Raw genomic sequence first — 26,779 nt, 5'->3', positions numbered from 1 at the left:
AAAATATGTTCCGCAAATTTTGAGATACGGAGTGATTACATAGATAATTGTAAATATATTTCTTTTTTTTTTTAAATTTACACACTGATTATGTTTGTGAAATATTAGCATTAATTATACAGTGCTACTGTTCATTTGAATCTATGACTGAAAAAGTTTATGGGCTCATGTTTATTTTCTTCTTCTTCAGAAAACTACTTCTCAGGTTCCCTTTTCTCAACATTTGTTAAGTATTAAATAAAATATAACAGTCAAGAAACCCCACTGGATAATTTCTGATGGGGCTTTAAAGGTCAGTAGAAATTTCTCTGAAGAACCACTAAAGGCAAACTTTATCAACAGGACAGCTGTCTTTCTCCTACAGTATTTCTTTTATGAGATGGGCTGATCAGCATTTTCTTCGTGAGAGTAAGTGCTTAGACGCCCCTGAATGATTGCCAAGGGAAATTCAAGAATTACTCAAACATGTACGAGTCAAAGCAACACTCCAGGGATGTTTTTGATGAGGGAATAAAATTATAACACGAAGCAACTCAATTTAAAACTGCTTCATTGATTCCAAAGAAAAATTAAATCAATTCATAATTAATAATGAATCAATAAATAATCAGGGAAGAGTATTAATTTAATTAATATTCTACCCTCTCTCATTATCTAAGCTCTGCGCTGGTGGGAACATAATTCTGTCTATGATGGTTGCACATTTTTTTGCAAGTAACGATTGGTAAAACAAGAATACATCATTTCAAGCCAAGCAATCCTCATTGCAAATTGATACTTAAGATGGACTCTTTAACAACTTAATAATGACATGATCACACTGATACAACGATAGCTGAAGACAGCTTGTTCCCTTATGAGGTAAACTTTTCAAACTATAAGACAGAGTTGCAGTGAAAGGTAGGATCCCTCTAAGAATAAACACAAAACACTTAAATGTCAAGAAATGTAAGCACAATTTATTGAGTGTCTGATACAACTATATTTATTGTTCTACATCACATTTTACAGTCCACATCAATGTAAGAGTAAATAAAACAAAACCAGACAACACAAAATAACACAACACCATCTACTGATCTTAAGATTGAATCAAAACTGACCCAAAATCTGAAGACATTATCATCAGTTTGAACAAATGTATTAAGTTTGGTTTTAGTTTTAAAAAGCAAACAATTTCAGAGCTCAGAAAAGAAGCACCGATATCGGACCATTTACCTTTTGTGATTCAGAGTTTCCTTCTGGAAAGGTTGGGCTGATATTGCCCTAGTACACAGTCAAAATTGAAGTACCAATTCCTGGTATTATTATTATTTTTTCATTAGGAAAACCACTTACAAAATTGAGAAGAATTATCAAAAGAAAACTATTATAAAAAATATTCTATTGACCATTCAGATTTACAGACAAGGAAAACCTGTAAAAAGTTGAACTCAAGACAATGATCATAAACATTCAGAGGAACAGTGACTATGCAGTGTCAATGCTAAGTCTCATTATGTTTACTTTCTGATATGAGCATGTACGCAGGTGAGGATTAAGCTAAGCAAGCTACTGTTGGATTTAAACATAATTAGGGAACAAAGTTTATTCTATTTAAGGACTTTTATTTACACTCAACTCAAAAGTAAATTCGAGTAAGTTACAACAAAATGTCTAAATATTCCCTATTTGAAGTATGAATCATATGCAATCTCTTTCTTTAGAGTTAATAAGGTCATACCATGTATAACTTAGAAAATAACATGTTCTAAGTAGACATGAAAACATTTCAATGTTCAATTCCGATATTCCCACCAATTTATGGGCACAACTTTATAACAGAACTCCCCTTATGAGTGGTTAATAGTAAATAAATCAGTTATAAATAAGTTGTTCATTTATAAGCCATTCTAAAGCAGTCATAGGAAATTGGTTAATGGGCAAGATGGGAATGTGTGCGTGAATGGAAATGACTGATTTTATGTAAAGTCTCTTTGAGTGTCCTGAAAAGCAATACACAAGCCTGATTTCATTTCTGTTTCTAAACTCTTGTGAGTAATTGGTTTAGCTAAGTAGGAATATCTTATAAGGGAAGTCTTATTGTAAAGTTGCACCCATTCAAGTACATTTTTGAACTGATTTGCTACTTACAGTCCAAACAAACTGGTTCTGATCAGCTTGAACCACAAGTTACACCAGCAGACAGATGTAGACAAATACTTTAACTCTCTTTTCGGATTATATCATTATCATACAATGCTAAATAATGCTCAATAAAAAGGTAACTACAGAAGATGCTCCTCCCTTAAGCCTTTTAACAATCACTAATTAGGAATTAAAGTCTCATATTTTAAGCATAGACACTGATCAGAACGATAATGATTTAGTAAAGCTGTGTAACTCCCATGAATCACAGTACACCATTAGCCTCAGGTTCAACAGCAATTTTGAGTAACATTCTGTCGTACAATATTGTTCACTTGTTTTGCACCAATAGATTTTATTTCTGTAGTTTATGAAATGACTTTGCATAGATAATTGATTTGCATTGAGCCTGTTCCATTTTATGTTTTTTTCCCAACAAATATTTGAATTATTTTTTTTCTTTGCAAAAGATATGGATATAAGCCATTAGATAAAACTGCACTGTGAGCTCAGAAACTACTGTTTATGCAACTTGCTAAATTTTAACACCCCCTTCACAAGAACTTGAAACCTCCCCTCAAAGTGTGCCACAAAATACTTTTATTTGTATATTCAGAGACGACTAATGAATTATTTTTAGTGAGAGCTGTCCAATTTGTCTCTTGGTGTTGTCAATAGATTTTATTATGTGAAATACCGCAAAAAATATCACCAAACTGTACATTCAGTGATCAAATTTCATGCACTGCTCACAAAAACTGACTGTATTTACATTGGGTTCAGGTCATCTCTGTTATGTAAGAACATGCTAAAACTTAGGGGTTGATTTAACTTTATTATTCTAATTTTTGAAAATATAAACTACTACTTCTTTAAACACGATCTTCTACTAAAGAGCTGTTAAAATCACTTCATCTATCATCTGTTTCCTTCATTTAGGTTAATCAGAGCTACTATTGATGCTCTAGTGTCCCAGTGATGCAGCATATCAATCCTGAGTCAACTGTATGGCTTGGACGACTAAAACGTACTTTGCAGCATGCTACACATTTAACATCAAACGTACCTCAGAAACAGGGAGAAAAAAAGCTTTGTTAATAAATTTGATCTGATTTGTGAGGAATTTTAATACAGTTTTAAACTTAGAATCATCTTTTATATGTCATTTACTGGAAAAGCAAGAAATTTCTCATGTCACTTATGCTGCTCTAATCAACAAGGAGAGGCTTTACCAACTCAAATAATTCCCAACATACATTTTATCATGAGATTTTTTTTTTTTTTTACAGAATCCAGAAATGAAAAGACTTCAGGAATACAAGATATTATTGTACATGCAGTGATGTATATGTAAACGGGGTGTTTATTATATGAGAGATTATAGTGAAATTTTGAATCATAATTCACAAAAAAACATTTTAGTATGTGTATTTTTGGAAATAGCATGCAAGCATGTGAGAAATGAGGTAAAGACAGTTTTGAGAAAATTATTGTTAGATTTTTCATTACTGAAGGAAATACCTGCAGCTTTCTGTTCTTTCTGAAAGCATCTAAACAATTAATTAAAAAGCCTGCGTTATTATTTTCTCATGAACCCTTCAATGATTTCATCAACTACAGGGTATAAATGGAGAATGAAGGTAATGTGAACTGAGATGTTCACTTTTGGAAAATACTAAAACTGCAGGGAATCTGCATCCACACTTTATTTTGGTGGACATACAGACGTCTTGTATACCATGTTGGGTTAAAGTCTGCTCTTTTGTTTAGAAAAAAAAATGAAAGATTGTATTAAGCATTGTTTGTTGTGGACAATCCAAATTCCCACACGTTTTCCAAAAGATGACACAGGATCAAATATACCCATATTCCTACCTAGATGATTATTTCAGTGGTAATTATAGTGTCAAAGATGTGATAATTCTAAAATTAATAAAAACATCTCCCAACTTTCTGTGCTTTTTCTACCATCCTGCAGCTATCATTGAATCAAACGACCCCAAAAACAAGGAAAGTCCAAAAGTAGATCCAGGAAAAGGAACAAATCTCTACATTCATTTCTTAGCAGAAGACCTATAGGTCATAATCCAAAACATGTGATCGTACATACACATCACTTTAAGGCTTGCTATTAGGTTGGCAGAAAAATAGCTCAAACTGGCAGAAACCATCAAATAACCAGTCTCACTCTAAACCTGTGTCACTGACAACAGTTTTACATCAGACTGCTGCCAAATAAAGAAACCTCGGTCATCAACTTTAAGCACCTTTAGTTCCAGCAAAGTTTCCAGCTGATCAACTTAGAAAAAGAAAATGCTCTCTATTTGAATATTTTATGGTAACACAAAGATCACTTGCTAGGTGGACATAATCTACTGTCAAACATAGCGGCGGTAGTACGATGTTGTGGGACTGCTTTTACCAAGAGTAGTGAGGAAAATGTTCCTAGTAGTTAGTTAGGAAGTCTCCTGTATAACCTTAAATTATCACAAGAAGAGAGAAACCAGAAACCTACGAGGGCATTCAAGAGAAAAACTACCAAAATGATTTCTATTTCTGAGACTTCACAGACTTTAGAAACCAAATTCTTAGAATAAAAATCTGAACTCAATTTGTAGAAGTACAAAAATTATGCTACAGAAGTCATGGTTGTTGAAAATAATGAAAAGTTCAATAAAGCTGTGAGATTCAAATCCATGATGAGTATACATTACTAACAGAAATATGCATCATGATGAGATGAGTGGAAACTGAACAGGTTTTGTCTCGGCTCGGTGACTGCAGAGTTTGTGCTTCTGAAGGTGTCAAACTCTGAGAAATGTTACAATGTGAAGCTCTGCGGTGGCACCAGCTCAGCTCTAGACTTGTTGAGACCCCATTAAATCCCTGCTGGGCTTGTTATTGTGCAGCCTGAGCTTTGAGAATAAAGTGATTATCTTTTTTGTTTAAGCCAAACATCACTTTTATATCAACTTCCAACTCTTTCTATTTATGACATGTCTGTTAAATGCCATTAAAATGTATGATTTAATGTTTGCTCACTAAAATGATTTTTTTTTTTTTTTAAAGAAAGCATACTTTGTTGGTTTAATTCCTGCCACCAGTCACCAGTGCTTACATCTAAAATGTTAAAGTAAAACAAGGTTAGTTTCCACAGCACATGACATGAATATGTTTGCCCTGAGGCACTTGGTAGTGGCCGTGATGAAACAAATAAAAACCTTCTCCGTCAAAAAGAGTCACACAGTTTACCTAAAAAAAAAAAAGCCAACTCTGCATTCAAATTGTCAAGTCACAGACAATCATGATCATTCTAGTGTATCTAGAGTTTTAGTGTCAAGTACAGTAACAGTGGTTAATATTAAAATGCTACAGAGGAGATTAGAAGCACAATATACAGCATATGATAGAAATACCTAAAATTAGTCAAGTTTTCTTTTTCTTTTGTGTGTGGAGGGAGTAGAGTGAGTGAACAAGGGGATAAAAAGAGACTAGAGCAGATAACCAAAATAACTAAAAGAGGAGACCCATGGGAACTGAGCAGGAAGCTGGAAAAATCCTACTGTGGGTAGTTGTTCTGTTGCCGGCGCTTTGCCGACCTCATTTTCTCAAATCGTGACTCCATTTCCTCAAGGACTTTGGGGGTGTACCTTACAACCAGCTTCACTGTGCCCTGGGCTGCTTTGAGGAGCTCCACAGCTTTCTCATGGTGCTCACCCTCCACGCTCTGCGGAAACAGAAAATACAGATTTCACAAACTGGAATCTGTTTCCCACAAGTGCTTTTTAAATGGAAACACAAGAATCAACTCACCATCTGCAGCTTAAACTTATTTATTTCATAGGAACAAAGCTAAGTACATATGCAAATTGGAATATTGCTGAATTTCAGTGAAATTATTAAGAAACTATTAAGATGTATTACATGCCTGGTGATATATTTCTTTTGATTATGAGTCCTAATTAAATATACCCAAAAATAAAATTTTTGAGGAATTTTGAACCTCAGACAAACAGAGTTTTATTTTTAAATACAGAATGTTATGTTATGTTATGGCCTCTGAAATCAAGGGGGACTATTGACTGTCTTAAATTGTCAGTATTATGTGTTTTCCAGGCACATGGTACAATTTTATAGCACAATCAAGTAACTATTTTATCTTCAGTTGTAAGAAAAAATTCCATATATCAAATTTGACTCAAAAGAAATTTAACGTAGCAATTTTATGGTTTGAAATTGGGCCTTTGTCTCTTTATCAAAGTCCTGCTCTTTCCAACACTCTGCCTTCAGGAAGTCATCACAACATGGCTCCTCTTTTAACCCCTTAGCAATGTTTTTACCAGTATTGTACTGAGAAGTATTGGAATTATGAGCTCAGCAGATGTGCAGTTTTTTTTTTTTTGCTAATTGCTGCTGGCTAGTCTGAAGAAACTGTATGGGGGAGTTGCAGTGAGGCGGAAACTTGGAAACCACATCTCCGAGGAGGGGCTGCACCTCGAAGGCGGTGCTAGGTCCACCCAGGCATCTTGCACAGCTCAATGGTTGCCATGGGAGATTAAAGGATTTCTCAAACATGCATGAAAGAATCAAGGCAACACTCCAGGTAAGTTTTTGGTGAGGGAATAGCATTATAACATGACATAAAGCTCAAAAAAGTCACGTTTTCATAATATTACCCGTTTAACATCTGAAGTATGCATAACTTTTAAATGAAAGTTAAATTGAAATTGGGGTCCTCTTGCGCACACCTGTACTTTGACTAATATTGACTGTCCACAAAAGTCACTAAATACTTTCAGACTGAGGTGTGTGTCAGGCTAAAGCTTTAAGTTTCCCTTAGTAATTCTCTGAACGTACCACCCCATTAACAGAGAGAAGCTGGTCGCCTCTTTTAAGGCCTCCATGTCGGTCGGCGATGCCTGCTGGGATGATCCGTGAGATGTAAATCGGCGAGTTTTGCTCTTTTCCACCCATTATGTTAAAACCCAGGCCTTCCTCTGTCTTGGGCAGCTCCACCACACGTGGATGCGAGTGTCCCTCACTTGCTGCAAAAGCTGCCACGGTTGCCTAAACACAAGCAAACTAGCTCATTTACCACTCAAATATGCTGCAATCAAGGAAAAATGTTTACTTATGCAATAGGAATTGAAGATAGTTGTGGATTAGAGAGTAATCCAAAGCCTACCTTAGCTGTGGCGTTGGCTCTGACCTCAGGACTGCTGTTAATGTCCACCGTTTCGTACACATGCTCATAAACCTAAAGATGCACAAAAATAACCCAAATTACTAAAACAATGCAAAAGAATAGAAAATAGTCCAATCTTCAAACAGTCTCACTTCTCTGACAGCGTTGCAGAATTCACTCTGCAAGACCCTCTGCAGCGCCTGCAGCTTCTGAGGAGGAACTTCTCCCGTCCTCTGCAGCTTATCAAGCAGCTCAATTGCACGGTTGATATCTGTCGACCAGAACATACGCAGATCCATCACAGTGTAATATTCACAAATGAATCAACAAACTTCATCTGAGCACTAAGCCGTAATTTTAGGCAGCCTATTATTTGTTAAGCAACCCACAGCGGGCTAGCTTCCCAAGCAGATTATTTACTTAAGCTATTATTTTATAAAGGTGACAATACGTTACCTACAGTATTAAGTAAGAGTCCCAGTGTTAGCCGAAGCAGAAATATTTGTTGTTTTCAGATTTTAAATAAAAACAATTTAGTCATAGTAATACATAATTGTGTTGAAACTAGGGAAGCAAGGTATTACAAAACCAAAGAATTGGGATATAATTGATATAGATTGTGATTAACACACGTTTTCTGCTCTTCTCCATGTTCCCTTATACATGTAAGCTTAAGCATTTTATGGAGTGAAATTTATATTACATGTATTTAATAAGGGCAGTAAAAGTTCATCCAACCAGCTAAATAAGATATTTAAAAGTACCCTTAGAAATGTGACTTACCAAGTATTGCATTCAGAAATTGCAATTATACTAACATGAATATTGTGATGAAGTCTGTGACTTGATGTAATCTACAGCTGTAGTTGATGCCATGCACAGTGATACTATAAATCTCAAAGCATCCCATGAATGTTGTTTAGATTTTTAGGGAAGTTTGTGTCACTTGCCACTTTAACTGGTTCAAACTGAGTAGTTATCAGCAACACCATCACCCTGAAAAGGGTTATATTCTTCTGTTTTTAATCGACTACTGTAAAAGCATATTTAGAGGTGCAACTACACTAAGAAAAGCACGCATATTACAGCACTGCCCAGATCACTGCCCCAGTGTCTTGTACATAACATTTGTTAAAATATTGCTCCTGGTATGCAAGGCATCCTCAGGTCATCAGAGTTCCTTCAGTTTCTGTTGTCGTCAGCTCGAAAAGCAATTCACTGTAAGCACCGTTCAAAAATGGCCCACAAACATTACCAACAAACTGCTTACTGTAAAGACGTGCATGTACTTCATTTCTGTGAGGCACTTTTAAACGCGTTTAAGTCTGGTGTAACACATGAAGAAGTAAGTGCCCATTTAAAGGCGCAATTTGCTATTAGAAACGTCCATTTATTCGAAATAAATATAGAGTATTACATGTCAGTTTTTTTCTTCTTCATGCCAATAACAATGAACACATTTTGATTTGTAAGGCTTTTAATTTCTATATAACTTCATTAGACCAGCTGGGTTGGTCTACCACTGTTGTCAATATTAGCTAGTTAGCTAGTGCGAGTTAAACAATCTAACGCTGTATTTATTATCCTTTGATCAAAAGAATTCTGCTTGAATGATTCATAAGACGTCTTTAATCCAGTGTATGCAAACAAATAACAACGTGAACGCGAAAGTAATACAACTTTTATTCTAACAATAACCAGCAAAGCTAGGTCAATGTCTTTCTCGTGTAACAACTGAAACTAGCTAGCTAATTATTGTTACCTCTTTCCAGTCGCACAGGCTCCCCAAGAGATGCCATTCTCCAAAACAGAATTTGGACGATTTTAGATTGATATGCCGCTTTGGGGAATATAAGGAAAACTAAATTTGGTAATCCTGGTGAACGTTTCGTGCGCTTAACGGAGACGATAAATCAGATTAGCTCTGTTAGCACGGCTAGGCTAGCTGCCAGTGTTATGTTGCGTTCAGGTGAGCCTCGAATAGAGGACAACTCCGAGAAAAGCTGATGTTTTTGCTGGTTTTATGTGTAAGATGACTTTCATTTTCTTTACAGAAGTGTAGTTAATTGTTTATTAGATAACGTATCAATTTTGACTCGTGTAACTGCTTTTTTAAACCAAACAGGATGCATTTGAATCAATCTTTGTTGTTCAGCTATTCTGTTCTTCCTTTTTTTCCTAACATCTCCACCATGCATTCTTTTTAGTCATGGTTCATGCTTATGCTAATTCTAACGTTGTAACTCTTGCCAGAGTCTGTTCAGAATAGAGGTAAACATTAGAGTTTATTATATTAAAACGGAGCCCTCAGAAAAAAAACGTGGGTTTTTGCATAGAGGTAGATTAGTTTCTTTACTGCCCTCCTGTGGCTAATTGTAGCATTGCTCTAGAATCTAACCCATCAGAGGTGCTGCTGCTGCTGCACTGCTCTCTCTCTCTGTACGTCAATTTTGGATTATTATTAATTTCTGACCAAACACACACAAGAAAAGTTTGTGAAAGTTCCGTAACATTGTTGACTGGGAAATGTGTTTAGCCTAACATAAATGAAAATCTGTGCAGCAGCTGTAATCTTTGTTCATCTTTGAGATTGCTTTAATTTCTTCTGCTACTGCTCCAGCTCAAAAAAATAGAGAAAAAAACCCCCACCATATCATGACGTAGTAATTATTCTGTGCTACATTTGACTATTACTATATTTCTGTCATTCAAACAGGGGCGTCTCTCTGACAACTGTCATCAAGAAGTGTGTAATTAGAACATGGCAGTTTTCTTTCACTTGTAAATTGTAGCGACAAAAACAGCCTGAGGTTCATACTCCTGGGAATTGGAGCACCTACCTTATCGAGTAAGAGTCCCCGTGTTTGATTCATTGTTCCTTTTTTTTTTTTTTTGCTAGGGATGTGTTTGTACTTGAATTTGACAAAATATGCTCCAGCTCCTTCTTAGTGAGAAATATCTTTGAGAGCACATGGGTTTACTTCTTGCATCAAAATGGCTTTGTTGCCATGATGAGAAACCTTATTCTTTGAGACTAAGCTTCATTTCATCTGGTATTGCTGAAGGATCCTTCCAGGAGAAGTTGACAGACTCTTCTTTTTTTTTTCATCAGAAACACTTACCTTTCAGTTGAAAAGAATATATTAAGTGATTGGGATCTGGAGGTTCTTGATGATAATGAATAAAAACATGCTCTTTCCAAAATGTCTCATGCAGAGGATAAATACAGTCTACTTCTGTTCCAGTAAAAACCTTAAGCTGTGACGTTTAGACTTGGCATGTAATGCTGTAAAGTGTTTCTGCTGGAGGGAATGTATCAGTTGTCTCCCAGATGTCAAGGATGGTTTTTCCTTCTGCGCACAGTGAGTGTGAGAGCTGGGTAAGGTCAGCAACAACTGCTCTATTGAAAAGGATTCAAACATGGGATTACCTTGAACTCAGAAGAAAATCTTGGGTGTATATTTATAATGTACACAAACGTATGGGTGGCTGAATCCATCACTGTCGACCTCAGACATGCCCGATGTGTACTCAAACACTTCTTCTACTAGTCTGCACTTGAAACTGCAGGCATGTTTTTCCTGATGTTTCTCATTCGCAAGTTGAGTGATCCATGGAAAAAGAGTACATTAAAATATATAAAATGAAATTTCATTTAAGTTGCTTTACTGTGTTGGAAGAGTGTTTGCTCCGTTTGTCACCAAAGACTGTTTTACTTTTTTTTTTTTTACTTTTGTTTTACTGTTTGACTGTTACTATCTTACTTTCCCTATTATTCCATGATTGTCTTCCTGCAGCTGGAACAAAAAAAATCCCTCTGAAGTAGCTTTGCAGGTAGTCATAAAATGTGTTGTTTTTGTCAGAAACATGCCTTTTTTGTGTAACATACACAAAAAAGGTGTTCGCAAATTAATCTACCTAAAGATGCACTGTTGAAACTGTATCGACATTGATTGTGTTTTTTCAGTTGCCTATAGTCATTTTTATTTCTTCAAATATTTCAGTTTAATATTGCAAACAACTTCACAACATACAAAATGAATATTAACCCAGAAACATGTCAATGAATAGATTTCTTATATATATATATATATATATATATATATATATATATATATATATATATATATATATATATATATATATGCTCTTTAAATATATCTTTTCCTCTGGTGGGGATAAAAAAATAAACAGCAAAGCTTTGACAACAGCACCTTGACATAGTATGTAATTCCAACATTACCTTGAGAAGTTTAGAACAGTAAACAGATAATTTTACTCGAGAGGAATCTTCTGTTGAATATGTGAGCTGAATGATTTTTTTTTTCTTTTTTTGGTCAGCATCATATCCTTTTTTTTTTGGTTTTTTCTTTGAAAGTGGAGAATTTCTGAATTCACAATTGAAAGCAGCATGCAAGCTTTTGAAGATGGAACTGTCCTCTCCCATTCCTTGCCCGTGTTTTTTTTTCTCCTTCATTTTCTAATTCTTGGCAATGTAAACAGATCACAATGTCTCCTTTAATGTGATATAGTAATTTAAACTGGGCGCAAATGACTGATCAGATTTTTTTTAATTGTTTACAAGGTCATGAATATGTTCAATAAATAGACTGTAGTATCACTTTACTGTATAAACTTCATCTTTTTTTACATGCAGTCCATAAAATTTTCATTTGACGGAATAATTTACCCTGTTATGTATATATACAAATAGATATTTTCTCTTTATTCTCTTTTTTAAACTCTTCAATAAAATCTATACATTTTATACACTATCTCCCTCTTTTAATGGTCAATGTGCATACACATGAAGTGTCTATCCTTATAAACCGCCAGCCAATCTTCTTTTTGCTATCCATGGTGAGCGCTCGCACGTAGGACTGGGTTGTCCTGCATTGGGATGTATAATGCCGTTTGTCTATTCCTCTGCAGCCGTCCTTTGTGTACCCCATGGGGTTGCATTTGGTCTCATAAAAGTATTGCTTCAGTTGGCCATTGGGGACAGGGACCTTCTCCATGACGGTTACTGTCTGCCCAGACATGTCTATCGCCGTCTTTTTATCCACAGCTGTCACCCACTGGCTAATACTGTCACACACACTGAGCTCTCCACGCCGCGAGGGGTCGGAGTGCCGCCGCACCCTCATGGACATGTTCGCAGCATCCAGATAGTTTTTGTATTCCTCCAGGAGAAAGAGCAACGGCGGCTCCAAAGGCACTTGGTTGCTGATCATCACCCGCGAGTTGTACAGATCGACATCCTTGGCCTCTGCGGTGGCCACGGGCGACAGGCCCCCACCTCCCTGGCTCTTGTCGGCCCCCTGTCCCAGCTGCGCCGCCTCACCCTCCACTTCCAGCAGCTCCTCTATCACCTGCTCGAACGTGTCTGTGAGCGAGGGGAGCTCCTCGCGCTGGCCCGGCCCGCCGCCACTCTGTGGAGTCCCATGGCCTCGGGGGGCCGTCGCAGCAGCGCCCAGGTAGCCTTCCGTCCAATGGCCCCGCATGCCCGGGGCGTCTCTCAGGGGCGCAGCTCTCATGCAACTGAAGTATGAAATAACCATAGTAAGGAACAGGATGGTCATCACTCTTCTAACCTGGTGGAACTGGAGGGAGATCAGAAAGAGGGAAGAGAACAAGATGGTTAGTGAAAGAGTATTTCTACCAAAGCTAGCCCCTTCTTGATCATTAATGCATCACGTAATCCTTTTTTAACACCCACAACTCTTTGTTTGGGTGCCAAAAACAGGGAGCTTTAGAAATACCACAACATGTTTTTATCAAACTGATAATGGCACCATGTCATCAGTGCTTTCAAACTGTTTGCAAACTGTAAATCTATGTGAGGTCTGGCTTAGATTTCAATTTGTTGGCAGCAAACGCACCAAAGCTGTGCTGAGCATCAGAGAGATGAGAGCGAGAGAGAGAGAGAGAGAGAGAGAGAGAAAGAGACTGCTTATTACTAAAGATAAGAGTGCACAAATAGATGCTTGAAACATCCTAACAGGCTTGCTATTATTTATGAAGGGGTGTGTTACAGGGTACAGTGAGGAATGTGCAGGCATGTGTGGTTTTATAATGGCCTCAGCTATCATTCACCCTTCCTGCATCGGTAACTGTCTTGTTTTAAAAGCTCACACTGTGTGTATCTTTTTTAGCCTCGTTCTGGTAGTTGGAGTGGTTGTTTAAAGCCCAACAAACAAGAATTCCCCAGCATCAACATCTCAGGAACCTCTCACATGTCCAGCATCTACTGACAGACTGAGAAGAGCGGCTAATATTGTGTTTATTTCAGCTTTGGCAAACATTGCCGCTGCACTGCTACACTGTTTGCACTACAAACTGGTCTACACAGCAAGACCAGTCTGACACCAAACCTTGTGGCCATGAATGAGGAACTTGAGGTCTGTTTTTAAGAGGCCTGGATCCACCAGAGACAGATTCACATATAGCAGAGGTCTCAGACTCTAGGCTTCAAGGGATACTGTCCTGCAACTTCTGTTGCAATCCACCTGAACCAAATAATTAGGTCATTAGCAACCCTCCGCAGAACATGGCTGCTTACAGAAAGACCAGGGAGACATTGAAAAATTGCTGGAGACCAGCTCTGGAGGGCTGGAATTTGAGAGCCCTGCTGTATACCAACCTTCCCAAAGAGTCACAACGTAACCATTGTGCCACAACAGGGAGCCAGATGAAGAGAAAATGCTGAATACACATCCATAATTATTGAACTGCCTGAGCAAGTTTGCATCCCTTACCTCCAAGAAGCTCTAAGACTCACAGCGGATCAATGAGCTGGTGAACATCCGACAGCCTGAGACATTAAAGAAATCATAAAGATTTTGAAAAAAAAAAATCTAGATCTTTTTTTCCACTGGGACTCATTTAAAAATAGCCTGGCTGATGCTTTGACTGCACTCCGCATGTCCCAAACCCGACACGGCCAAAACAAGGCGAGCAAGCACACTCCCTGTATCCACTAAGGATGGACACAAGACCTTTCCAGTAGGAAGAAGAAAAAACACATCCCAACCTTAAAAGCATTTGTTTCTTTCTTAATTGGTATCTGGGGCTGTGGCTGCAATTAACCGACACCACGGTGAGTGCCATAGAGATATCGCTGCTAAAAATAGACGTGCAGGGAGTCTCACAGTCTCTATTCAGAATATCACATCCTTCTTCTTAATGAGCCACTCATTCCCTGAGCTCAGTGACGTGCTCTTCCAGAGTGTATGAGTGTGTGAGATAGAGGGAGGGTATGGGGAGGGGCTGGCTTGTGTGGGTGTGTGTGTGTGTGTGTGTGTAAGGATGGGGGTATTTTTTTTTATCTTCGCAACTAAAACAACAATGGGGGCAAAGGCCATGGATAAAGAGCTAATTATCAAATTATCACTGCGGATTGATAATAAGTCCCACTGGTCATTTAAACCAATATTCCGGTTCACATGTCGAGGGTTTTCAGTGGAGATTTCCCAGCACAGAGAATCATGTAGGTTTACGGGATCGAGGCCAGTCACGAGCTTTATGTGTAGGATGCATTTAGGCTGATATTATTATCAGCATTGCGCTCGAGTGGTTCCACTTCCACATGAGGGGAAATGATGGCAGAAAGCAGGGGCTGATTACTGTCAGGCGTCAAACTTCATGCTGGAAATGGTGCAGACGAGGAGTGCTGCATCTTCCGTAAGAGACCACAGGGGTAATGTTGCAGTAGCAGGGGCGGGTGGGGTAGGGTAGGGTAGGGTGGTGGAGAGAGTGCCAGCGTCATTTCGCAGCATAACAACCGCGGATGACGTCTCTTCCAGGTCTCCATAGGGGAGAGAATGGAGGGGAGGAGGTTGCTGGGGGTAATGCCACTCAGCAGTACGCAATTGCCTGCCTTTCCCCTGGGTATCCTCACACCGGGAACAACAGATGATTTTATTTCTATCTCTGCGATTTCCTGTTTCCATCAGGACAATCAATATGGCTTACGCTCTCAATCAACATCCTGTTAAAGCGTGATAAAGCCAATGAATCATTTAATTGCTGTGGGACCAGTGGAGAATCTGCACCTTGTATCTGCAAAAGAGGCTAAATGTGACAAATACAATAATTCAGTGTTAACACGATGAGGATGAGTAACACAGCTAGACGGGAATTAAAAACAGGGCCGTTAGATGGCAGCTCCCTGAGTAAAGAACACCCTCCTCCAACACAGACTGATTAAAACACCATTTTAAAATGAAAGTTCAGGTACGCACACAGTGTAGTGAAGTTTCACCTAATGGCTCCGGCCATCTAAATATGAGTACTGAGCTAATAATTTAGAGCAAAGGGGAAATAAAGACAGACAATAACTGCTGTTTAAACACGCCTTTATCTATAACACCACACCCCGAACAATGGAAGCAGGTGAGTGTTTGGCTTTGACGTCTCCAGATGACCACCTGTTTATCCACTCAGAGAGAGATAGAGAGAGAGAACGCGACTGTATGGCAGGGATGTGTAACTTACCCTCGCCTTCATTCTCCGTGCCAGGTGGGGATTAAAGTGATAAATGCCTCCTTTGACAGTCGCTGAAAAGTTTCTCCAAAGCATGAAAGGACTAGTAAAGGCCAGTATTACTGCACATTCAGTAACGTTCCCTCGTGTCAGCACACTTTATGGCTTCACCCCTGCTAACTGCATGCAGGATACCTTAAAAGCCATTACAAAGCAACATAAACAGCAGCAGTGGAGATGAAAGGACGAAGTGTGCCCTGCGTATTTCAATAGAAATGTGTGCAGCGTTGACTCTTTGCCTCCCACCACACTTCCCTCATGGGCATACATCTTTCTTTAATTCCTCCAGAACTGTGGCGGGCAAAACTATTAATTCAGAAGCAAATTTTTTTCATACTCAACATGCACAGCCCCATGGTTCCAAATCCTTCAAGTTTTCTGGAAGAAAACTGCAAATATTATCACCCAAGAAGCCCCTTATGTGCCACAATGCAGCACTTAAAAAGGCATTCAGACTTAATTGAGTTGTCTGCAGTAATGGCTGACACATGTGGAAGCTTGCTTTTCCTGAGCTCTGTTTTCAATCCAACGCAAGCTTTGGAGCACTTTTGGTAATAGATGAGCATTGCCATAGATCATACCTGCCTCCTGTCACAGAAACGGAGAGGAATCCAAACACACACTGGGTGATTTATGCTACCCAAATTATTTGCCTCCTCTACCCCACTCTTTTTATCCTCTGATTTTTAAGCTGACTCTCACATTAAGTGATTGATGCAGCTTATGTGTTAATGCACATAGCTTCCTGTGAAGATTTATGATAAAAAAACAAAAACAAAAAAACAATCTATAATTCATTTTAACCCCTAGACAGTGAAACCCAACCACTGAGACAAGACCAAGAGGCCTTTAGATTGGAATGAAGATGGCTGCAATTCTCATATTCTTACACTAGATGGCGTGTGAGACCGTGAAATAATCAGCGCTTCAGCTCTTGCGCCTCATGTCTTACCTTCCCACAGATACAGACAGACATAGATAGATAGATAGATAGATAGATAGATAGATAGATAGATAGATAGATAGATAGATAGATAGATAGATAGATAGATAGATAGATAGATAGATAGATAGATAGATAGATACTTCCAGCTTTATTCTTGCAGTCTCCAGTTGCAATTTATTTTTCCCGCTAAGCTGTCACCAACGTGGCCAGTTGTTTTCCAACACTTCTTTGGATCTCTTTGTTGTTTATGTCGTGAAGTTACTTAGTACCACCACACCACACTGAAGCCAACAGTTTAAGTTGGCCGCAGCAGGGCGTTTTGGGTCTCGGGTGTCCTATAAAGTCTTAATGAGTCCATCAACATTTTTTATTTTTTTTCCTCCCCTTCTTGTTTTCCCCTTTACAGAAACAACAACATAAGACCACGGCAAATGATTCATTTCAGACCACGGCGGAGGAGGGTATTCATAATGAGCGGAAACAGATAAATACAGACTTTCTTGAGCTGTTTAAAAGTATTAAACCGCAGTAAAATGCGAAAACTTGGCGGGTTTCACGCACACGCAGTTTAGTACAATAGTCTGCTTTATTAATGGAATGAAATTGCTGGGCTTTTTTGCATGAGATTACATCTCCTGAGCCTGTGCTCTCCGCTGGAAACCCAATCAACATAATAAGTGCGTTTTTTATTAATGAACGGCAGGATAAGGTTACACATATCCCTTCTCGGGCCGCGGCGCTGTCTGTTCGCAGGATAACTGGACATGATCGAGCTACTTTTAGAGCCCCCCTCCCTTCCCCATCTCACCTCACATACACGCATATACTGTCTGCCCCCTTTTTGTTTTTATCTCAGGAGGAATAAAACACATTCAAAGTGGTTCAAACTCATTCTGGTAAGGCAAAACAAAAAGAAAAAGAAAACAAACCCCCCAGCCTACCTTTTACTGCCCAGTCGTAAAACAGACCATTCAACAGGATTGTGGTGTCATCTGGGATGTTTTGGACAACTCCCTCAGTAATTTACTTCAGAGGTGTTTTCCTCTCTGCAACTCTCCCGACACGGGGGAAAAAAAGAGAAGAAGCTTCGGGATATCTCTTCAGCTTTGGAGCAAATAGATTAAATTATTGATGGTGGAAATTGCACGACTGAGGTAACGCACTCCCATGGCTGCGCGGCTCGTTTGCGGAGATCGTCTGAAAGTGAAGTCGTCGCATGCCGAAGACGCAGCAGAGGCAGCGGCGGCAGCTGCAGCAGCAACTGGGATGAGGAGACCTCTGGAGCTGAAATGAGGAGCCTCTTTGAAACTACTGTAACTTTACTACACAATGACGCTGCAACATGTGACCTGCCGCTGGCTGACTGGTCGCCGCAGAACTGCTGTCTAAACAGCCCACAGCCGAAGCTGTTAATGCGCTTCCAGCGTGCATTACGCGCTTTTGTTTGTCCTCAAACCGTGCAGCCTGCGTCCACGCCATAATGTCTGGGTAGATTACAAAGCAACACCGAAGCCTCTCCTCTTCCGTATTTTTTTTTCTTGTTCGTTTTTTTTAGGCAGTCTATGGAGGAGGCATAGTTTTCTGGGGGTTTTGCGTAACAGCGCGTCTCCACCAAAGTCGTGATACACTGCGTGCCATTTAAAGATGCCCTATTTGAGTAAAATTAGACATCCAGATGGTTAAAATAAGCATTTTATGTTGGCATCTGCACAAAGTGAGAGGACTGGGTGAAGAGTTAGACTATTTCTTAATGGTTTGGGACGTTTTTATGCCACCTTAACCAACGAACGTTTCTCAGAACTCTCAACAGTGTTCCCATTAGTCTTTCTCATTATCCTGCTATATTAAAATATGAAAACCACACAGTAAATTCGTCTTTTTTTTGGTCTTTAGGAGAGCAATATCTCAAAGAAACTCTGGCTGATGCTCTTCAGCAGCCAGAGTAAGTTATTCTAACCAAATGTAACCTAAACAAAGCTTCAGAACAGCTCTGGTTCCTTAATACTTTCCCACATATGAAACAGACTGGGAACAATTCACCTCCTTCATCAACTGGATTCACATGAAGATGTCAGTGGAGGCCCGGTCTTTCAATGGTGGTGATGAACACTTGGAAATTCCACCTCAGATGAACACGAGAGAGAGAGAGCATACTGGAGGGATAGGTAGTTATCCCCCTGGCTTGGCCCCAGTCTGGTGCAAAGATTAATTGTGATGTGTTTTGCTGTATTGCCATCTTCATTTTTCCCTGCATGGAGCTCTTGTTTGGCATGCGGCAGTATGGGAGTGGATGCTCACACCTGCTTAATGAGTCACTCCCACCTCCAACACACCCGGGGACATGCCAGGATAGATATAGCCCTCCCCGAAGGCACACAGGAGGTGAGGGCAAACTCTGGATGACAAAGAGTTGCATCAGCAATCACTGAGCGACATGACTCCAAAGAGGATTTTGCAGAAAAGAGAAAAATGCACTCCGCACAAGGGGGCTGTTCCAAACAAGTAATTCATAAATAAATCACTTGGCATCTCATTAGAGGAGCAAAAACAACAACATGGTCTCTGTTACATTTTTTTTGCAACTACAGCACTACTGAAGGTGGTTCATCATGAGAAGGTTCAGTCTGGGATTTCTGAATGAAAATAAGGAAACAAGAAGCTTCTTTCTCACTGATCACATACAAATCTATAATAAGGAAACCAACTAGATTATTTTACTTGATATGAGATGTTGGACTTCTTGAGATACAGACTCTCTTAGCACTCCGTTTTTTGAATGACGTCTTCTGTCTTTGAAGGTCTTAGGAGCTGGATTCTGACTTCATATGATGCAGAAAAAGAACCTATCACAAGAGCTGACAACGCCACACGCCTGTACAACCTTTCAAGGCTCCTCTTGCCAATGGCAGCTTGAAGCTGACAGGTCCACGCCACCAAAAGCTCCACTTAACAAGTAGAATTATGCCTCCTTGTGCAAGGGGGGAAAGAGCCGTGTTACACAGGCGAAATGACATTTTGTGAAATGTCATTTTCGCTCGGGATAAAGGGAGGCGGCGAGGGTATTTTGATCAAAGTGGAATTGCATTCCTGCTCAAGGAGCAAACACGTCAACTAGGGAAACATTTTGTAAGAGGCCGAGTGACGTCAAACGAGTTGAGAGCCGAAGCTGGAGAAGACTTTGAGGGAGCTTGACAAACCCAGTCAACTGGGTCCTTTAAACGGATGCTGAAGTCAGGAGCTAATGTCATCCCTCCTGTGATGACAATAACCTTTAATGTAATCATGAGGCAGCCACAGCAGACTAGTTTTCTAAGCCTCAGATATACCCCACCTCAGAAACACACACACACACACACACACACACACCATCATGGAGGGGATACATTACTTCTATCCTGTTAAGTCCTGCCTGTCCCTTCTCTATGCCCAACAAGGTTTCTATGAATGAAAACTCACAAATTGTACCATACTAGTAACTTGGAAGTGTTGAAGTGTCTGTTATGAGCACAAATATGGTTTGTTATTCAAACCTGCTGGTAAATCAAGGATGTGTTGCAATTTGAACTTGTCTGCCTTGCTTCCTTTTTTAGGGTTTTAAATGAATCCGAATAAACTTTCATACATTTATGTTTTGCAGGAGTTGCTTGAATCCAGTGCTGCATGATCACCTGCTGGGAGACACACGTGAATGGTTTACTGGCATCATGCAGCTCTCTCTCTCTCTCTCCCCAACACCCCCCCCCCCCCCTCCCCCTCTCTTTCGCCTTCTCTCTCACACACACCCACACACACGGGCATACACACCACAATCGTGAATCCTTGTTGTCCCGCAGTGTTCCCGAGCTAAATATCTTAACTATTACTCCACTGTGTATTAATAACTAATAGTGTATTTTAATTTTCTTTCTTTTTTTTTTCTCGACGTGAAAGCCACAATCACGCCACTAAATGACGATAATTAAAGATGCAAAATAAGGTGCAGAGCTTTGCCTCCCTGCCAGAACTTGTTTGAGCAAGTCTGTTAATTGGACGGAGGTGCTGGTGATGATGAAGATGATGGTGCCGTGACTAAAGCAGAAGCACCGCGGTGGCGGCGCGGCGGCGCGGCGGGCGGTGCTGCCTACATTTCCATAACGATCAAGATGATTAATTTTAGCTCTAAATATATCGTGACGTCCGCTAAGCCGTGAGCTGAGATTTCCGCCCAAAATAATCAATATCCTATTTATTATTTGCATGAGACATCAGCCCGGATTAAAGGACTGGCATTTCATGAATGAAAACGTTGCGGCAACGTGGGCAGTCACGTTCCAAGTTTGATCAAAATGTGAGAATCACAACTAAATTGAAATCAACATTTTGCGGCGACTTGATCACAAAACAAGGCCCATATTTGTATTAACATAAAAAAAATAAGATGGAAAAACATTACCTTAAAAAAAAAGAATTTAACATAGGTATCAACATTTTTCTTTGCGCGCATTTCTATGTAGGCCTACCGAGAGTTTTTATTCTGATTTATTCTCTATTTTTTAATTTTTTGCAATGAAACCTACCATCAGGTTTGTTATTGACGCCCACCCCAACTCTGCAGAGCTGAGAGTGCACAGAGAGAGAGAGAGAGAGAGAGAGAGAGAGAGAGAGAGAGAGAGAGAGAGAGGGAGAGAGAGAGAGAGAGAGAGAGAGAGGGGAGATTCTCGGTAAAGATAACACACGCGGAGACGCACGCACACAGGCGCGAGCGCAAGCGGGAGCACGCCCGCACACAAGCGCACGCAGCCCCATTTATGGACTGATCCGCTGACGTACATTGCAGAAAAGTGCTATAAAAAAACCTTCATACATACAAAGTGTGTCGTGCCACCCCACAGACCCCTCCTTACCCGCCTCCGCTCATCCCTCCTCCTCCACCCAACACGCCCACGCCCACACCATAATCCCACGTCTCAGTTGAAATAGGAGGGGGGAGAAAAATTAAAATAAAAATACTGCTACATGACTGGGAAATATGTTGAGGAAATATTAGATTTAAAAACAAGGCCGAGAAACCCGATGCAATGTTAATATTAATAAAACAAGATGCACGGTGAATAATAAAAAAAAAGGCCGAAGATTTATTTAAAGTGCCACAGTTTTAAGACTTGATTTTGTTGTAATCCGATCTTGATTAAACGAGTGCCTTTATGAGTGTCGGGCAGCCTCGTAAGTAATATGATCTATTTTTGGTTTCCGTCTCTAAAAGGCGTCAGTGTGCAGAAACCGATCTGCTCGCGTTAATTGCATTGCTGGGTAAAAAAGAAATGGAAAGAAAAGGAAAGGAAAGAAAAAAATATACCGAAAACGCCGACGGAAAAGAACCACATTTTAAATGCAATTAGGAATTTACTGGACGCGGTCATATTTATATGAAGACGCATCCTGGAACGAGGAGTCTTGATTAAAACAGGACTACCGTAGGGCGTTAGAAGGAGATGGTGGGGGGGCGGGGGCGGGGGCGGGTTCTCCTCCTCTTTCTGTTGTTTTTGCCATGCAATTGCTTCGTCTTGGATCATAAATCTTAAATCTTTGACCAAATGAAAAAAAAAGAAAGAAAGAAAAAAAAGATGACTGAGAAAGAGACAGGGAGCGAGAAAGAGGGAGAGATGTGAAGAGTGGTAGTGGAGGGAGGGGGGGAAATAGGCAATATCCACATATTCTGTGCAAGACGATTTTTAAGGCTACAAGTCGTCCAAGAGGGAGAGAGAAAGAGGAAGGGGGGCTGGGAGGAGGAATAAAAGCCCCGAAGCTTTTTATTTAATTTTTTTTTTAAAATATGCATCTGATTTTTAATAGTCTTGCGAAGTGATTTTTAAAGGAAATAAAAGAGGAAACAAAAGGAAAAGAAAGAAAACGTCCGCTTCCTGAACAATTCCACATCAAGCCGTCTTATCTCTCTGCATCACATTCAGCCATAACATCTGTCAGCGGATCCTCTCTGACCACGCCCATCTTTATTGTAATTTTCACACAGGCAAAGAAATATTAATAACAATAACGCGGCAATTTGCATCTGTGCAGTAAAAAGAGGGAAACCTCGCAGGTAGCGCTCGTGAAAGGCAACGGAGAGTAATTTAATCGTTCATTTCCCCTCATCATTTTATCTCTACATCTCTTCATTTTTCACCCCCCCCCCCCCCCCCCTCCAGCTTCTTTTAATTTTGCGTTTTTAATATCACTCAGCGGAGCGAACAGCAGGTCGACACGGGGCTCTGTGCGGACAAAAGAGAGAGGGGGATAGGGTAGCAGGTGAAGTTGAAAAGCACCTTATGAATGAAACCGTGGAGCGGCCGTAGTAAAAACAGAAGTGATTTGATGGCGATGACGGGAGGGGGGAGCGATGGAGGAAGGGGGGCGGGTGACTGGGGGGTAAAGAGTAGGGCTATTTTTGGTTGATAACAAAATCCAGAGGGTTTGATATGAAGGCAAAACATGAATACGGCAGACCAAAACAACCAAAACATAAGCGCAGAAAGATGTTAGAATGATATGCACCTGCGTCTTGACTCCACTTCGTGCTGGAAGGATCACTGCAGCGTCTTAAATCCCATATTGGGAGCATGATTAGGCACAACGCAACGATTACGCAAATAATGTTGCAGCAGGCGGTGTTCGGGAACTCCAGAAACGCTCCGAAAAGCTCCCTTTCTGCACGAAAAGCAGTCCCAGTTTCAATACATGCACACCACCACCGTTTTTTTTTTCTTTCTTTTCCTCCACCCCTGCAGGCACCGATCGTTTTTTTTTTGTTTGTTTTTTTTTTTTAAAGAAATGTTCAATTGTAGAGAGAGGAATAAGAAGAGATTATTAATTAATTAATTTGTTTGTTTATTTAGTCGCCGGGATCGAGTCTTATTCCGGAGTTATTTCGGTCACTGAATGTCCACAATTACTAACACATCCAAGCCAAAGCGAAAGGCTGCATGGTGTAGTTTCTTTTTTCTTTTCTTTTTTTTTTTTTTTTTAGCCGGAGTTTAATTTGACATGAAGCCCGCAAAGACGACAGAAATAATGAAAAAATAGATAAAGACTGACATGAAAACAATGGATTGTGCTCTTACCTTTACAAGGGGCTGACAACCACTATGTGCGTGGTTAGATCTCCGCGACCAAGACTTGCATGTCCCAAAGTTTAACGCAGTGTGGGGGGGCTTATAGGTACAGAGAATGTGCTGTGCAAAAGACTAGACGCCCCTAACATTTCAACTTTGACAGTGCGCTACAAAAAAATAAATAAAATAAAAATACAGTTATGATCTTTGTTGTTGTTTTTATTTTAAATAGCAAGCGCTTCTTTCCTTTCTCCCTTGTTTTTCTATTTATTTATTTATTTATCTATTTATTTATTTATTTATTGTGCCTCTCTCTCTTTAAAATCCTGCTTATTTTCCCATTTAGAGACCAAAATGATCCTTGAGAATGAGCTTACCAAAAGTTGAAAAAACAATCCCAGGTTTGGCAAAGGGGGGTTGGGAAAAGAGAGAAAGAGAGTTGGCGTCCACTCGGCGTGTTAGTCCATGCACGACTCCGGTGCCTCTGTCCAACGTGCTGAAAGCATAACACAGCCAGGGTAACTATAAGGGGCCAAGAAAAGACCTATACTTTTGTTTTGAGCGCCCACTTTAAACTGCTTTTCTCTCTTTTTAAAAGAAGAAGAAGAAGAAGAAGAAAACTATGCTGCTTCCCTTTGTCACGTGTATTTTCCCACCCCTTGCCAAACCAGTCCTGTTAATATTTGATCACACATTGGTCGGACATTTCCTTCCAGATTAGAGCACCTATCATGACAAACGCCGGTTCAGTTCAGTGCAAAAAAAAAAAAAAAAAAAAAAAAAAAAAAAAAAAAAGCACCACTCTCAGCGCCAAATTACTGACACCAAGCCCCGATCGTTCCCATCACCTTCTGGTATAAGACAAGTGTCACAGGTAAGTGGCACATGTTGCTTATTTATCTCGGCGCACTCAAAAAGAACATACGTGCATGCATTAAACATAAAGCCCCATCAGTGCCAACACGCAGCCGAGATCACATCCACACATTGCGCGCAGTCCCAATCTAATATTTCCTTACCCCTTTCTCACTGAACCGGCATATCCTGAGCAGAGAAATGCCACACAGTCTCAGTCACACAAGCTCTGTCAACACCAGCCTCAGCAGACATGGGTTCTCGGTGCTGAGTTTTGTCAAGTAGCCCCCGAGTCCAACCCTTCCAGCAATGCGCTGCCAGACTAAACACCAAGCACGACTATTTACTTATAATCATCCCCTGATCACCACCATCATCATCATCTGCTGCTGCTGTGTTTCCATTGATACTCACCATTTTTTCCCCTACGCTGTCCTGGAGATAGAAGTGTCTTAATATCCACTCACTCCAACAGATGCTGGAAGGTAATGTGTCTTGTTTGAAGTCATCATATGAGAACTTCTGCTGTGCTCAGTAGATCGCCCACCACTTCGCTGACTTATGAATCTAATAACCCTTTGCAATATCGGCGTGCTTAAACTCTCTGAGGCAACACCTTGGTGGCTCCACAGTTTAGACAAACAACAACAAGACGCCCGGCTTGTCAGAAAAGCTTGTAGAGATATACGTAACACCCTCGCCCGGACAACGCCATTAGGGGTCTTACGTGATTGAAATGAGCGACGGCGGCACAAGTTTTATGGGGGAGACTGTAGGGGATTCTTTTTTTTTTTCTTCTTCCCGGGCTGATCGCTCGACGAGTGCCTTTAAAGCTTTAAATCCGCACCGTGGAGCAGTGACGGACATAAAACTTCTGACTTATTCGCCTGTTTGTGTTATAGACTATATCTCCCAGTTTGGCGAAGGGCCACGGGCCTATTACGCATACGCAGTGGACATTTAGATCTTTTCCAGCACGGACAATGCGCAGCGGGGTTGGACTTCGCAAAACAAACACACATTTATAGCGCCCCTATGTCTGCGTGTTAAGTTCTTGAGGAACTTGTTGCTGCTCAAAAACAAGTTCCCCTCTTCCCCCCCCGCCCCGCCTCCACCTTTTACCACCCCACCTCTCTGCCTCTCAGATACTTACACTGACGATTACTGCGGGGAGTGTTGCGTATTTTTTCCCCTTTCCTGCGGACAAATATGAGAAAAATCCAAAAGTTAATCCACGTCCCTCAGGGGGGGAAAAAAAAACCCACGACCCAGCAGAGAGGCGACCACTGCGTTTAAAAATCAGGGATGACACTTTTCGATCAGGAATATGTGGAAGTTCAAAGGCGAAATCTGTTATCTGTAAAATTCCATCAGTTGCGCTGCCAACACTCAGCCATCTGATTGTTATGCAGTGACGAAGCGCTGTGCTTTGCAAGTGAAGCCCCAAATGTACTAAGTAACATGAGTAATAGGTGATATTTGCTTGACTCTTTGTCAGCATCCCAAACTTTGTGGAGTTTGTGCGTGTGTATGAAAAGTGTCATTCTTGCGATATAAATTACTCTTTGGTCACAGTTTATGGAAATCACGCAGCACTGAGTGGCGCGTTGTGGGAACCTGCATGTGGGTGTTGCTTCTGCCAGGAGACAATGGCACCAAAATGGAAATCTTTGGACTTTCTCCCACGGATCATCAAAGAGCTCCAGGTAACCAGAAATCTCTCAGATGTGTCACACTGGCACCCACTTTTTTTTTTTTCTAAAGGTGTAGACTGAGAAGTGTCAAGACCTAACTTTACATTATTATTTCACAGTACCTGACTTAACTTGTTTCCACCAGGTTGAGTGACAGAGCCCGCTATACTGCTATTGGCAAATGTAGGTGATTCTGAGCAAAAGCACACATTTGTTTCAATACATTTCTGCCTCAAAGACACAAGATGGCATAATCAGATAAAATTAGCACATTTGTGATCATCTTCCTATTATAGAATATGAAGATTTCTGTCCACCTTGCCTGCAACAAGTGCTGGGC

The 26,779-nt window shown here is 40.3% G+C and overlaps 2 protein-coding genes across 9 annotated transcripts; both read right to left on the bottom strand.

Moving 5' to 3' along the window:
- Positions 1 to 937: 937 nt before the first annotated feature.
- On the bottom strand, positions 938 to 9,289 carry lin7c (lin-7 homolog C (C. elegans)). Its single transcript, XM_032560186.1, has 5 exons — positions 9,075 to 9,289; positions 7,465 to 7,583; positions 7,313 to 7,384; positions 6,985 to 7,194; positions 938 to 5,854 (listed from the first exon to the last, which is right to left on the bottom strand). Exons 1-5 carry the CDS (start codon positions 9,109 to 9,111, stop codon positions 5,687 to 5,689), a joined length of 606 nt encoding a protein of 201 aa, XP_032416077.1. The 5' UTR covers positions 9,112 to 9,289; the 3' UTR covers positions 938 to 5,686.
- A 2,312-nt stretch (positions 9,290 to 11,601) lies between these two features.
- bdnf (brain-derived neurotrophic factor) lies at positions 11,602 to 26,139 on the bottom strand. Of its 8 annotated transcripts, none has more exons than XM_032560179.1 (4): positions 25,160 to 25,754; positions 24,268 to 24,386; positions 23,900 to 24,057; positions 11,602 to 12,915 (listed from the first exon to the last, which is right to left on the bottom strand). In XM_032560179.1, exon 4 carries the CDS (start codon positions 12,892 to 12,894, stop codon positions 12,085 to 12,087), a length of 810 nt encoding a protein of 269 aa, XP_032416070.1. In that variant the 5' UTR covers positions 12,895 to 12,915; positions 23,900 to 24,057; positions 24,268 to 24,386; positions 25,160 to 25,754; the 3' UTR covers positions 11,602 to 12,084. The 8 variants fall into 8 exon arrangements, with proteins under 8 accessions (XP_032416070.1, XP_032416071.1, XP_032416076.1 ...); XM_032560180.1 differs by lacking the exon at positions 25,160 to 25,754 and adding an exon at positions 24,910 to 25,056; XM_032560185.1 differs by lacking the exons at positions 23,900 to 24,057; positions 24,268 to 24,386; positions 25,160 to 25,754 and adding an exon at positions 25,899 to 26,139.
- Positions 26,140 to 26,779: the final 640 nt, after the last annotated feature.

The sequence above is a fragment of the Xiphophorus hellerii genome, chromosome 4, assembly GCF_003331165.1.
Source record: "Xiphophorus hellerii strain 12219 chromosome 4, Xiphophorus_hellerii-4.1, whole genome shotgun sequence".
Taxonomy (NCBI): domain Eukaryota; kingdom Metazoa; phylum Chordata; class Actinopteri; order Cyprinodontiformes; family Poeciliidae; genus Xiphophorus; species Xiphophorus hellerii.
The sequence above is the reverse complement of the archived record's forward strand: the minus strand, read 5'-3'. Positions and strand labels throughout refer to the sequence as shown.

What these genes read in the sequence shown, in the direction of transcription:
- lin7c (XM_032560186.1), bottom strand. Translation starts at nt 9,111, where the DNA reads ATGGCATCTCTTGGGGAGCCTGTGCGACTGGAAAGAG. An exon ending in GCCTGTGCGACTGGAAAGAG is followed by an intron (nt 7,584 to 9,074) that starts GTAACAATAATT and finishes TCTGGTCGACAG; the next exon opens with ATATCAACCGTGCAATTGAG. An exon ending in TTCTCTCTGTTAATGGGGTG is followed by an intron (nt 5,855 to 6,984) that starts GTACGTTCAGAG and finishes CTGTTTCCGCAG; the next exon opens with AGCGTGGAGGGTGAGCACCA.